General features: G+C 43.4%; 1 protein-coding gene across 15 annotated transcripts in view; it reads right to left on the minus strand.

Moving 5' to 3' along the window:
• The window catches only part of FNBP1 (formin binding protein 1), a 140,667-nt gene that overhangs the window by 82,401 nt on the left and 43,738 nt on the right, over positions 1 to 14,528 (minus strand). For all 15 annotated transcript variants that reach the window (XM_047768666.1, XM_047768664.1, XM_047768678.1 and 12 more), the window contains exon 2: positions 7,150 to 7,265. In XM_047768666.1, the coding sequence (XP_047624622.1) occupies positions 7,150 to 7,265 (116 nt within the window). The remainder of the gene's footprint in view (positions 1 to 7,149; positions 7,266 to 14,528) is intronic.

Consider the following 14,528-nt stretch of genomic DNA (forward strand, 5'->3'; position numbering starts at 1 on the left):
GGGTTCGATCCCTGACCTCGTTCAGTGGGTTAAGGATCTGGCGTTGCCGTAAGCTGTGGTGTAGGTCGCAGATGCGGCTCGGATCCCACGTTGCTGTGGCTCTGGCGTAGGCCGGCAACTACAGCTCCGATTCGACCCCTAGCCTGGGAACCTCCATGTGCCTCGGGAGTGGCCCTAGAAAAGGCAAAAAGACCAAAAAAAAAAAAAAAGAAGAAGAAAAAAAGAAGAAAGTATGAAGGGCTCAAATGTATAAAAACCCATTCAATCACATCATAGTAAGAGAAACAAAAATTTCCGCTCAGACTTAGCAACTTTTACTTATCAAATTGGCAAAGATTAAAAAAAAAAAAAGTGGGTAACGAGAAGCACTGAGGGTCAAGGTAAGCAGCACTGCCACGCACTCTGGAATGGTGATAAGGTTGGCCACGTCTGAGAAGGGCAACATGGCAAATTCTACTAGAACCAAAATGCTGCTTTTCGGAACTTGGGCTCTAGATATGCTTTTTGCCCAAGTGTATTATTCAAGGTTATTCATTGCAACTTTGTTCAGAGTTGCAAACAATTGGAAACAATCAACATATCCACCAATTCAACACTGTAGAGCTGTAAAAAATAAAAATGAACTCCCAGAATAATCTCCAGGATGCAGAAAGGCCAGGGCAACTGAACTGCTGGGGAAGTGAGGAAAAAAACACACTTCGTTGCCTGTGTATACATAATATCTCTGGAAGGCTACATAAGAGACAGATAACAGTTATTGTTCCCTGGGACACGGGTAAGAGAAGGGACACTTCACGGTAAACCATTTTGTACCATCAGAATTTTTAAATCATGTGAATTCACTACCTGGTCGTAACAAATAATTTAGTTTTTTTTTTTTTTTTTTTTTAAGAAATAATTGCTAAGGGCAATTAATAGTTGGTTCTCTTATACAGGTCATATAAGACGTTTGAAAATTATATTAAGAAGTTGACCCTACTTTGCCTTGAATAGATAGTACCTAGAGCAAGGGTCAACAAACTTTGCATATACATACACATGCAAAGTTATAAAGGGCTGGAGAGTAAATCAGTACATATTTTAGACTTGAAAGTAGGTCATGGTCATGTGGGCTCTGCCGCACTCTTCAGCTGCCACTGTTTTGCAAAAGCAGCCACAGACAATACAGAAATGAATGGATCTACCTGTATTCCAACGAAACTTTATTTACAAGGCCAGGCGTTGATGGATTTGGCCTCAGTAACTGGTAGTTTGCTCACCATTGACCTACAAAACCCAAAGGCTGAATTATCACCTTCTACGTCTAAAATAAGTTAGCATTTTTCTCTCTAGTGCAGAAATTACTTAATGACAGACATCTCCGCCAAAAGTTCAGGATGGTTTTTCAACGTCATACTGCTATTTCAAGGAAGTCTTTGTTGAATGTACTCCAGTCACACTGGCCTCTCCATTCCTTGAACATGTCCCCACCTCAGGACCTTTGCACGTGCTGACTCCTTGGCCTAGAAGAACTACTGTCAGACCTTTGCATGTCTCCTTGTCTGGAAGTTCTCAAGCAATGGGTTTTTCCTGGCCAGTCAGTCTAGCTAAGTAACCCCTGCTTCTCATCCTGGTCCATACTGCATCAATGGTTTTACTTATTTGGGGTGAGAAATGTTATTTTTTAATTGATTTATTGCCTTCCTTATTTGCATGCAGACTTTTTTCCACAGTGAGAGGGTAAGCCTGTCAGGCTGAGTGAGGCACTTTCTGTGTCTCCTTCATCAGAGCCCCCCACCTCCCCTCAACTCTGCTGATACATTGTTAGTCGTTCTGGTTTTTTGTTTTTTGGGTTTTTTTTTTTGTCTTTTTGCCTTTTCTAGGGCCACTCCCGAGGCATATGGAGGTTCCCAGACTAGGGGTCGAATCGGAGCTGTAGTTGCCGGCCTATGCCAGAGCCACAGCAACACTGGATCCGAGTCTTGTCTGCGACCTACACCACAACTCACGGCAATGCCAGATCCTCAACCCACTAAGCAAGGCCAGGGATTGAACCTGAAACCTCACGGTTCCTAGTTGGATTCATTAACCACGGCGCCACGACAGGAACTCCCAGTTGTTCTGTCTGTTAAACCCTCCTCAGCCCTCATAAGCCTGGGCAGACACAAAATTCTCCTCTAAGCAGTGCTGACCAAATACTGTAGACCTGTTCCCTGCGGACTGATTCTTCCTACGACTATTTACTTAAGCACCTATTACGTACCAGGCACTGTTCCAGACACAGGAACGGGGATTCATGAGCAAACCTGACTCAAAGAGCCCCCCCCCCCTTGAGAGGCTTATATTGTAGCAGGGAAGATAGTCAACAATACAATATTATAGGAAAATCATATGATGGGTTAGACAGTTATCAGCGCTTTGGAAAAACTGAAAAGTCCAGCAGGGAGACAAGGAGGGCCTCGTGGAGCAGGTGGCATCTGAGCAAAGACCAGAAGGGGGTGAGGGAGTTGGCCACGTGGATCCTGAGGAATGAACCTCTAGATGACATCTTTATGAAAAGCCACACCCCTGGGGTGAGTGCGTGCCTGGCACGTGCAGGATACAGCAAGGAGACCCGTAAGAGCAGAGAAAGGAAGGGAGAAAGGGAAAGAGACACTGTCAGAGAGGCAGGGGGACCTGTTCGTGCAGAGCTTTGTAGGACATCAGGGTAAGGAGTTTGGACTTACTCAGTGTGAAGTGGGGAGATGCTGGTGTTTTGAAGGAGTACGGTGATCTGGCTGCCTTGTGGAAAAGATGAATAGGGGATGAGGGAGGAATAAGGGAAATCAGATAGAAGACTCAAAATAACCCAGGCAGGAGGCAGCGATGGGGATTCGGACCACAATGGTGCGACAGTGGAGTACGAGAAGTACTCCAGTACTAAGAAGGGCTTGGGTCCTGGATAAATCTGGAAAGCAGAGGCACCAGGGCTTCCTGGCTTGGATGGGGGTGGGGGAGTGTGGTGAAAGAGAGGAGCCGAAGAGGACCCTGGGGATTTGAATCGAAGCAAGGAGGGATGTAACCCCCCCTCCTGGAGTCGGGGGGGGGGCAGTGCTGGGTTTGAGTGGAGAGATTCAGTTCAGACTTGCTACGCATCAGGTGATTTGAAGGCCTCCAAATAGTGCCTTAAACCCAAATGCGTAGCCTGTTTCTGGAGTTCAGGACAGAGGTCTAGCTTGGAGACACATATCTGTTGCCATAACGATGGTACTTAAAGCCGTGGGTGAGATCCCCAGGGGAGTATAGACGACAGGGAAGAGGATGAGGAACCGGGCACCGGGGCACGTGGGGGCAAAGACGCAGGAGGAGAGGAGGAACCACGGGGGAGGCCAAGAAAAGTTTCCGGTGAGATAGGAAGGAAGCCAAGAGACTGCGGTTTCCAATGCCAAGTCCGATGCCAGGTGAGGCAAGTGTTTCGAGGAGGGAGCAGGCACTCCAGCAAAGCTGCTGAGGGGTCAAGGCCAGTGAGGACTGAGGCCAGGCCACTGGGTGGGACAAGATGAAGGTCACTGGCGCCTTAGGAGCAGTTCCAGTGCAGAGTGGTGGGTGGGGACCTCGAGGGAGGACACTGTTGGGACAGTTTTCTGCAAAGGGAGGCAAACAAATGGTGGCAGCTGGTGGGGGAAGTGAGCTCAAGAGTTTTGTTTTGTTTTGGTCTTTTTAGGTGCCTGAGGCATATGGAAGTTTCCAGCCTAGGGGCTGAATCAGAGCTGTAGCTGCCAGCCACAGCCACAGAAATGAGGGATCCGAGCCACGTCTGCGACCTACCCCACAGCACACCGCAACGCTGGATCCTTAACCCACTGAGCGAGGCCAGGGATGGAACCTGCAACCTCATGGGTACTAGCTGGGTTCGTTACCATGGAGCCACAATGGGAACTCCAAGAGTGTACCTGTGGGAACAGGTACAGACAGGTGGGTCAGAGTGTGTGCGAGTCCATTTTCTTCTGGCTGCTTCAGTTTTCTCAGTGAGGTAGGCAGGGAAAGGAGGTGTTGAGGTTTGAGGCAAGAGAAGCTACGAAAGACTCAAGCAAGTAGGATAGCGCATCAACCAAGGAGAGAGAGGACAACTACCCATCAGCATCAAGGGCCCCGCCCAGATCTCAGTGAAAAGATGCGAAGTCCAAAGGATTAGTCATTGTCCGGAAGGCAGCGCTGGATTACTCGTAAGCTTTTATCAGTTTTTCCCAATAACTACAACTTCAGATACTTCGTGGATGTAATGAAACAAATGCTAATATTTAAAATCTCAGGAAAAGTACTTCCCAAGAGATTGCCAGCACAGCAGGAATACCACCGCTCTATTTCAAGTTGTGAAACACGATCCCACAATAGGGGAAAGTGGTCGGTGGAACGCTATTAAACATTATCTGAACCTTTAATTATTGGGATCTGGAGTCTTTACCAAGAGCCTCCAATTTTGTCACCTGAATCCTCAGTTCCCTCACAGAGGGTGGTGAGAAAGGGCAGGGAGCCAGCTGCTTTTCAGGGGAGAGCAAAGAAAGCACCTGCTCTTCACGACATAGAACTGATGGCAGAAGATTGCCATCAACCGAGATGCTGACATCTAATGACAAACCCCCAGAGCGAAACAAAACAGTGGACTAAAGCTCCAGGAAAAGGGGGAGTGCGCTAATAGAAAAAGAAGACCACAGACAGAGATAAATCCATTAGGTGAGAGCTTATTTTGGCCAAAGCTGTTACGTAACCCATGTTCCCACGAAAGACTTTTTACGACTTAATGTCTAAATAATTAACATGAAGCAGCTCATTCTCCAGTCCCAGTTTCAGTTTTAAAAGCCTTCAAGTGCTAATGAGGCTGATATACATGCAGGGCACAATTCATCTGGAATAATATTTATTAATTTATTAATTTTTTATAAAGTTATTTAAGAGTAAAGGCATTATCAAATATTTATATTTAATAATTTACTTATCTTGAAAGAAATTTATTTATTAATTTTTTTGCCCCACCCATGGCATGTGGAAGTTTTGTGTATTTGTCTTTTTAGGGCCACATCCATGGCATATGGAGGGTCCCAGGCTAGGGGTCAAATGGGAGCATTAGCCGCTGGCCTATGTCACAGCCAGATCTGAGCCACGCCTACAACCTACACAACAGTGTATGGCAATGCTGGATCCTTTTCCCACCAAGCGAGGCCAGGGATCAAACCTATGTCCTCATGGATACCAGTCAGATTTGTTTCTGCTGAGCCATGATGGGAACTCCCTCTCAATTAAAATTTTAATTCAATATATTTAATACTTTATTTTTACTATTAAATAATTTATTTATTAATAATACATTAAATTTACAGTTTATCGAAATTTATTTACATCAATAAAATTTATTTACAAAAACTATTTCACTGAGCAGCACATGGTACATTTGTTTTTTACTCACTGGAAACAAAACTTATCATCCATAAAAGAGTACTATAAGTACCACTTAGGTTCTTATTTATAAACAACCACCCTATATATAAGAACCCAGAAAAAAAAAAAAAAAAAAGAACCCAGATTCTTTAAAAGACAGATGGCATTCACCTTATCCAGATGGTCTTTGGATTAAAACAAAATGTTTTCTAAACCAAAAGTCATCTAGACATTTCACAAGTCTTAAAACAATCTGCACAAACCAGTTCAACCAATCAAGAAATCATTCATGATTGCCACTTCAAGTTTAGTTCTACCAGCAACGTTTAAATGTTTTGGGTAAAAACACAAATTTCTTGGATAGTTTCATCACTGAAGGTGTCCGAAGGGCCTCCACCAGACCTCTCCAATGTTGCTGGAGGGAGCATGAATCCGAAAAGCTCCTGGAAAATGAACTCCATCTACTAAAGCTAAATATACACAACACCTTTGACCCAGGAATTCCACACCTGGGTCTATACTTTATAGCCCCAAATTGGAAACAAGAAATAATCTAGTGACAGCAGATTGGATAAAACTGTGACTGGAGTGGATGAGCAATGAGATCCTGCTGTATAGCACTGGGAACCATACCCAGTCCCTTGTGATGGGGCATGGTGGAGGATGATGCGAGGGAAAGAATATATATGTGTGTGTGACTGGGTCACTTTGCCGTACCACAGACAATTGACGGAGCACTGTAAACCAACTATAATGGAAAAAATAAAAATCATTTAAAAAAACGGTGATACATTCATACACCAAAATATTAAACACCAATGAAAAGTACCAGCAAATGCAACAACAGTGAATCCCACAGACATAATGAGGAACAAAGGAAGCCAAATACAAACAGTGCATAATAAATGGTTACATTCGTTAAGGTTTAAAAACAGGCACAACTAATCCAGGCTGTCAGAAATCGGGAGAGTGGTCAACCGCCCCCCCTGGCGGGGGGGGGGGGGGAGGAGGAGAAGAATGGAAAAGGCCCTGAGGCTGGTAACTTGCTGTTTCTAGACCTGGGTGCTGGTCCTAGGGTTGTATTCCCTCTGAAAATTTCTGGCACTGTACACGAGATCGGTGAACTTTTCTGTATGTGTGTAATTTTTCTTTTTTCTTTCTTTCTTTTTTTTTTTTTTGGCTACACCCGTGGCGTTAAAAAACTCCCTGGCCAGGGATCGAACCTGTGCCACAGCAGCGACCCAAGCTGCTGCAGCGGCAATGCCAGATCCTTAACCAACTGCGCCACAAGAGAACTCCTACGTTATATTTCAAATTGATAAGTAACACACAGGGAAATCTATTCAATACTCTGTGATAGCCTATATAGGGAAAGAATCTGAAAAAGAATGGAGATATATATATAACTGATTCACTTTGCTCTATACCTGCAATGAACACAACATTGCAAATCAACTACACTCCAAAAAAGTTAATTTTTAAGACGTTTTCTGAAAAAACAAAAAAGCTGCTCCAAAATGCAGCAGGGATCCTTTCAAGAAACCAGATTCTAAAAGCATAACTTGATTTGTAGGCTTACTGTCCTAGGAAAATTAATTTTTTATATTTAAAAACAATTGTTTTTATTGAAGAATAAGCTGACATGAAAGAAGAAAAATTTCAAGGATTATGCATTTATACTACAAAATGAGAATATTAAATTATCCTTACATCCATTCTGCAGTTAACAACCAACCTTTCTCAGTATCCACTTACCTGAGTTGCTTTGCATAGCTGAGTTCAATCTCTGTCCTTTCCTTTACGAATTTGATGTATTTCTCAAGAATATCAATTCCCCACTGTGTGTGTTTTTCTAAGTTGTCAAATTGATCCTGTTAAAAAAAAAAAAAAGGTGGGGGAGAGCTTGTAATCTTTCTCTGTGATTAGCATAACTCCAACGAACAAGTCTCTCAACAATATATCAGTACCTAGAAAGCAGTTCTAACATTTTTCGTGATTTCAACATTACCAAATTTGGTTTGAAAACTGCCTGAGCTATTGACCTCTGACCCATCCGTTCACGTTCCCTATTCCTGTTAGAAACGTGGTGTTTGGATACAGTTGATGTCCTGGCGCAAAGCCAAGTGTCCTCTCCAAGACACCACGGACTGCGAGGTGGAACACACACCCTGGACAACTCAGTCAGCACCTTACCCGTTATCTGAGTTAGCATTCAAGTAAGCTCCCCGAAATCGGAGGCAAGGAACTGGGAGGGAGAAGGGTTACAAAATACCTGCTTTCCTCAAACAAATAAAATGACTCATGACTTTTATTCCAACCTCTGAACAGACATCAAGCCTACACTTTGTGCCAAGAACGGTGCTTAGGGCTGGGGAACCAAAAAGAAGAGAAATATAATCCTGATGTGTGCAGTGCCTGGAGATTCCTGGTCTGGAAGAATGAGAGCAGGTAGGCAAAGACGGTCCAGGAATCTGGTGGGATGGCCTGGTGGTGGGTGATGGATCTAGAGGGTCCTGGCCTCATCATGCCGAGCCAGGGTGCCTAGACCCTGGCAGGCCCAAGTGAGCCACTGAAGGGCTTGGCAAGGGAGTGGCACAACCATAGCTATGTTTAACATCACCAGCAGCTGGAAGTCAGGGGTGTTCAACAGACCAAAGGAGGGGAAGTGGGAGCAGAAGGAAGGATTTGACCGACCACGAACAGGTAGAACCAGCTAGTCTTTGTGACGGATTAAATGGGAGGCTGGAAGGGATGTGAAGGAGAGGAGGGTTCGAGGGCAACTCCCTGGCTCTGCGTCCCGGGAGCACCCTGGCGGAGGGAAGGGGCAGCAGTCTGGGTGACGTGACATGTTGAGCGAGGGAGTGACATGTCCAGAATCGAGTTGGAAGCACAGACCTACTCAGAGCTCACGGATGGAGGCTGGTGAGCTGGTGGATCTGAAGGACGAGCCTGGGACCAGAAGCCAAAGGTGAAGAGAGGCTTAGCACGATTTCGGGGGAGAGAATTGGCAGAGGTGGACGGGTGGCTCCTGAGGGGTAATGGCAATGAGTAGAGGATGAGGGTTCTAGCCCAGCTCTGGCACTAGAGAAAGGCCACCAAACATCTCAAGGTTTTAGTCAATTGCCCGCAACATGAAGACAGAAGCCCTGCCTAATATCACCCAACTGTCATTAGGATCATGAAAAATGAAAAAGTGCCAGATCAAATATAAAAACAAAGCCATATACGTGGAATCCTAAAAAAATGAGAAAAGAAGGGAGTGCCCTAGTGGCCTAATGATTAAGGATTCGGTGTTGTCACTCCTGTGGCTCTCATTTGATCCCTGGCCTGCGAACTTCTGCATGAACTTATTTACAAAACAGAAATAGGCGCACAGACATAGAAAACAAACTTACGGTCACCAATGGAGGAGGGATAAATTAGGGTTTGGAATTAATATAGACGCTTTACCAAATATAAAGCAGATAACCAGCAAGGACTCCTGTATAGCACAGGGAAGTAGACTCAATACCTTATAATACCCTATACGGGAAAAGAATCTGGAAAAAGAATAGATATATGTATGCATGTATAACTGGATCACTGTGCAGGACACCTGGAACTAACACAACACTGTAAATCGACTATACTTCAATTTAAAAAAGTAATTAAAAAAAAAAACAAACCACAAAGCCACAAGGCAATCCCATCCCAGGCATGTGCCATCTCACAGTATACATTCGGCATATTGTCCTTTAGCTTATTTTTTAGATCCAGTATCTTCCATTTAAAACCTGTCTTTATGCTTTGATTCTATTTTCCATTCAGAGCAGTGCCAACTGTAAAACATGAGAAACTGTTCTGTATACTTGACTTCTATCAGAAGGGTGGCAGAGCCCCAGACACTTTTTCTGAAATCTGAGAGACCCTCTTCTGAAGGAAAAAACTTCCTCAACCTTATGCCCCCACCCAGGCCTCCAGGACAGTTTGAGAAACCTCAACTGAGGAAATTCGGGGTTTTACATTTAGAAAGAATAAATAAGCTTCTCCTATAGAGCGCAGGGAACATATCTGATCTCCTGGGATACCCCATGACAGACAAGAATATCAAAAAGAATGCATAGGAGTTCCTGCTGCAGCACAGCGGGTTAAGGATCCAGAAGTGCCGAAGCTGCGGTGTCCGTCACAGCACGGCTCAGATGTGATCCCTGGCCTGGGAACTTCTTTTTTTGTGGCCGAAAAAAGAAAAAATAAAAATAAAATTAAAATTGAAGAAAAATAAAAAGAACATATACATGTACAGCCGAGTCACGGTGCAGAAATTGGCACAATGTTATAACACAACTATGCTTTCATAAAAAAAATTTTAAGATATTCAGGTTTTATTTTAGGACAATGTTTTCTAATTGAAAGTAATCTTTTAAAATGGTTATCTGTACACCTAGTCATTTTTTTTTATCTTCATAACAAATCAGGGATGAATATTTAAGATTTTCATTGATTCTCAGTACTTCATCATGTACCTCACAGACTCCTAGATTTCATTTCCAGAAATACTGCTCAAGAAGGTCATTTATTTATGTCATCTGCAAGGACAAGGGTTGTGGGCCAAATCATAGTGTAAACAAGACTGGAGATCTCTTTAAACTACTTGAAAGAACAAATATACAAACAGTTCAAGTAATGATTACAATCATTCCTAGTTATTTAGAGCAGGCTTCTTTAGAGCTCTCTGCTAATCGGTAACTCTTTGTTAATAGGTTCACAATGATCCTATTTACTTAAAAATCCTTTGCAGGAGTTTCCGTCATGGCGCAGTGGTTAACGAATCTGACTAGGAACCACGAGGTTGCAGGTTCGGTCCCTGGCCTTGCTCAGTGGGTTAATGATCCAGTGTTGCCGTGAGCTGTGCTGTAGGTCACAGAGGTGGCTCGGATCCCACATTGCTGTGGCTCTGGCAGAGGCCGGCGGCTACGGCTGTGATTCGACCTCTAGCCTGGGAACCTCCATATGCTGCGGGAGCGGCCCAAGAAATGGAAAAAAGACCAAAAAAAAAAAAAAAAAAAATCCTTTTCACACTCTTCCCTCCATTTGAGAGACCTCTTTCTGTATAATTTCCTATCTTCAGAGCCTTACTATTTTTAGCTATTATAGATATTTCCCTTGAAATCTTGCTAAGACCATCTGCTCTTAGATTTCCCTCTTATCCTGCGAACAATCCAACTTCATATTTTTATTATATTACTTTGCAATTCCTTTTAGCCCTAATGTATACAATATCAAGCAACAGCTCTTGAGATCAAAACTCTTTTTTTTTTAAATCTACATTTCAGTTGAGTCCACCTTAAAAATTACTGGCCTCAAACCAAACAATATGTTTTCAATCAAGTTATCTGTATGCAAGAACATTCTGCAAGCTATAATCAAGCCCTTACTAAAATAACAGGGTTCAAATAAGATAGAAGATCCTAATAACAAAAAACCTGACTCAGTAACAAATAAACTAGTACTTGCTTGTGAATATAGCATAGGTTTTTTTCACGTTATATTAAAACATCTTTGATGAAGCCAAAATACGGCTGCGTCACGTGGACCGCCGTTAACATGGACTTTTTTTTGACAGCCGCTAGAAAATTCAAAACAGATGAAAAACTAATCAACTTACATTCTTCACTAAAATGTGGAAAACTTAATGGAAAAAAAAAAAAAAACCTCCAAATCTTAAACAGACTCTTTTGTGAGCAAACATTGTAAATGGTGTTTTTTAAAATCCCCTTTGCTGGAGTTCCTGCTGTGGTTCAGTGGGTTGAGAATCAGGTTGCTGGGGAGGTGCCGGTTCATTCCCTGGCATGGTGCAGTGGGTTAAGAGATTCAGCAGTGCAGCTCACCAGAAACTTCCTTCCATATGCCATGGGTGCAGCATTTAAAAAAAAAAAAAATAGCCTTGGCTACTCTGCGGATAGTACCATCATCAAAAATTGAGTCCCTTCCATTATCTGTAAATTATACCTCAATTTAGAGGAATTAAAAAAAAGAGAGGGAAGAAGGGGGGGGAGAGAAAGAGAAATGCCTCCCTTCCTATTTGATGTCACATGACAGTTTTGGAGACTCCTTTGCTCCTCATCAAGGACCCAAAAGAGCTTTTGTTTTTGTGGTTTAAAGTTACCAATATGTACCCTATCAGAAATCAAAAACTGAAAGATTTAAAACATATTTATACGTTCATCTAAAAAGTCAGCAATAGGAGTTCCATTTGGGACATTTGAGACAGCCAGTTAAAGATGCCGTCACTGCGGCCGCTCCTGTCGCTGCTGTAGCCTAGGTTCGAGGCCTGGCTGGGGAGCTTCCACAGGTCATGGGCATAGCCCAAAAAAAAGTCAACAGTAAGTACATTAAACATTCATTAATGTAAATAGCACGCATTATTTTTTTTATTTTTAGGAACTTTACTTTCCCAAACAAAACAAAAAAAATGAGAAGAGTGGCAGTTTTACATGTCCGCAGATCTCTTTAATGCCTGGCTTAACAGAAGACATTTGGATTCTGATATTCTTCTGCATTCAGTCTGTTGTGAGTCCTTACTTTGGTGGAAGTGTATCAAAAAATACAACCTCACACAGACACCAAGCTCCTTTTAGGTAACTGCGATATTCTGATTTGACAACCATACCCAAACTCGACAAACAGTGGTTTCTTAAAGGCGAGCTGCAATGTGAAATCTGAAACCATAGCACTGAATTTTTCATACTGCTTACAATAAAATGCACTAGTGCGTCTTGCACTTTGAATGGATCCTGTACCTATGCACGATTGTTTTACACATCGGTCATTTGGAAAATATTTCACCAATACATGCAGGTCTTCTAAGTGTTGGCACATTTCAATATAAATATTTTATTGATTGATTGATTGATTGATTGTCTTTTTAGGGCCACACCCACAGCATATGGAGGTTCCCAGGCTAGGGGCCTAATCGGAGCTGTAGCCGTCGGCCTACACCACAGCCACAGCAACGAGGGATCCAAGCCGCATCTGCGACCTACATCACAGCTCACAGCAACGCTGGATCCTTAACCCACTGAGCAAGGCCAGGGTTCGCACCTGTGTCCTCATGGATGCTAGTCAGATTCGTTAACCGCTGAGCCATGATGGGGACTCCTCAGTAGAAGTTTTTTTTTTTTTTTCTCTTTTTGTCTTTGTTGTTGTTGTTGTTGCTATTTCTTGGGCCGCTCCCGCGGCATATGGAGGTTCCCAGGCTAGGGGTCGAATCGGAGCTGTAGCCACCGGCCTACGCCAGAGCCACAGCAACGCGGGATCCGAGCCGCGTCTGCGACCTACACCACAGCTCACGGCAACGCCAGATCGTTAACCCACTGAGCAAGGGCAGGGACCGAACCCGCAACCTCATGGTTCCTAGTCGGATTCGTTAACCACTGCGCCACGACGGGAACTCCCAAAGTAGAAGATATTTTAAAATCACATGTTTATATCACCACCTAGCTTATCTGATGAGTCTTTAAATATTTGGAAACGCTCAAGCTCACAGTGGCAAGTACACATTTTCCAAAATTCTAATTTCCACTTCTAAGCTGGAATGTTATTTGAGTTCCCATTGTGCTTCTGTGGTAACGAATCTGAATAGTATCCACGAGAATGCGTGTTCAATCACAGACCTTGCTCAGTGCGTTAAGGATCCAGTGTTGCCAAGAGCTGTGGTGTAGGTTGCAGATGCAGCTCGGATCCCAAGTTGCTGTGGCTGTGGTGTAGGCTGGCAGCTGCAGCAATGCTCTGAACCCTATCTTGGGAACTTCCATATGCCATAGGTGGGGAAAAAAAGGAAAGAGATGTATGATGTAAAAAAATATATATATATTTACATATATAAAATATATAAATATATATATGTACATAAAGGTTGAGATACAATAAAATTAATAATGTGTTTGTTTCATCACAGATATTTAAAAATAAAACTGATTTTTTTTTTTTAATGGCCGCACCCAGAGCATATGGAAGTTTCTGAGCCAAGAATCAAACCTTAGCCCCAGCTGCGACCCATGCTACAGCTGGAGCAAAGCCAGATCCTTGAACCCACTGCGTTGGGCCAGGGAACAACCCAGTGCCTTTACAGCGAGCCAAGCCCTGCAGTTGGATTCTTCACCACTGCACCATAGCAAGAACTCCTAAAAAAAAAAACTGATTTTTTTTTAAAAACAACAAATGGTGGAGTTCCACTGTGGCTCAGCAGGTTAAGAATCCTGCCTTGTCACTGTTTGGCGCAGGTTCCCTGGAACTTTTTTGGCCGCCCAGGGAACTTCCACACGCTGCGAACTGCCCAAAACAAACAAACAACTAATGGTGAGGAACAAAATAACTGCTACTGCAATCTGGAGCCACAGCGGTCACTCCACCACTGATTCTGCATCCCGTGCCCACGCATTGGAAAAGACAGTGTCTTAGGATCATTATGAAAGCAGTTCTGACTTCATGGACTCCATGAGAGGGTTTCTAGACCCTCCAGAGGACCGGGGACCACCCTTTAGGAACCACTACCATTTGACACATCCTCTAAAATTTCTACTTGGAAGCTTCATACTCCCAAAGATGAAGAAAGTCAGATAATGGATGACCTAATGGAAAAGGGTTCATTTATAAGTGCCTGCTATATATACACTCAACGAATAACTCCAAAGATGCCAGCGGGACTGCAAATGGATGTGTGCGAGTAGCTGGTTACAGCCCGACAGGTACTGTTCCAGAACCACCTTCCTCCCCCCCGCCCACCGCCAAGCCTCCTCTTGAATTCTCATTGCTCCTTGAATTCCAAACCACCAAAGGATCCTGCCAAGAGCTTCCCGCTAAGAGGGGCTGAGTAAGCGGAACAGATAAATGAAGAAAGGACAACCGTATCAATCACTGAATAATTGCTGTATTTCACATGTGTTTTTCAGATCTAGTTTTATGTCCTAGACTGGGATTAAGCTCCTTTATACACTGAAGATTGAAGCAAAACAAGCATGATCTCTGGCATCTGTTTGGGTCATTACCTCCTCAGAGTTTCTAAAAATCATGAAGTTTAATACAAACAAATGTTGCTTTCCCATATAACTGCAATAGAAACCCATCCGTCAATGTCAAGCCTGGTCTCTCTGGGT

This window comes from Phacochoerus africanus, chromosome 2 (genome assembly GCF_016906955.1).
Source record: "Phacochoerus africanus isolate WHEZ1 chromosome 2, ROS_Pafr_v1, whole genome shotgun sequence".
Classification (NCBI taxonomy): Eukaryota; Metazoa; Chordata; class Mammalia; order Artiodactyla; family Suidae; genus Phacochoerus; species Phacochoerus africanus.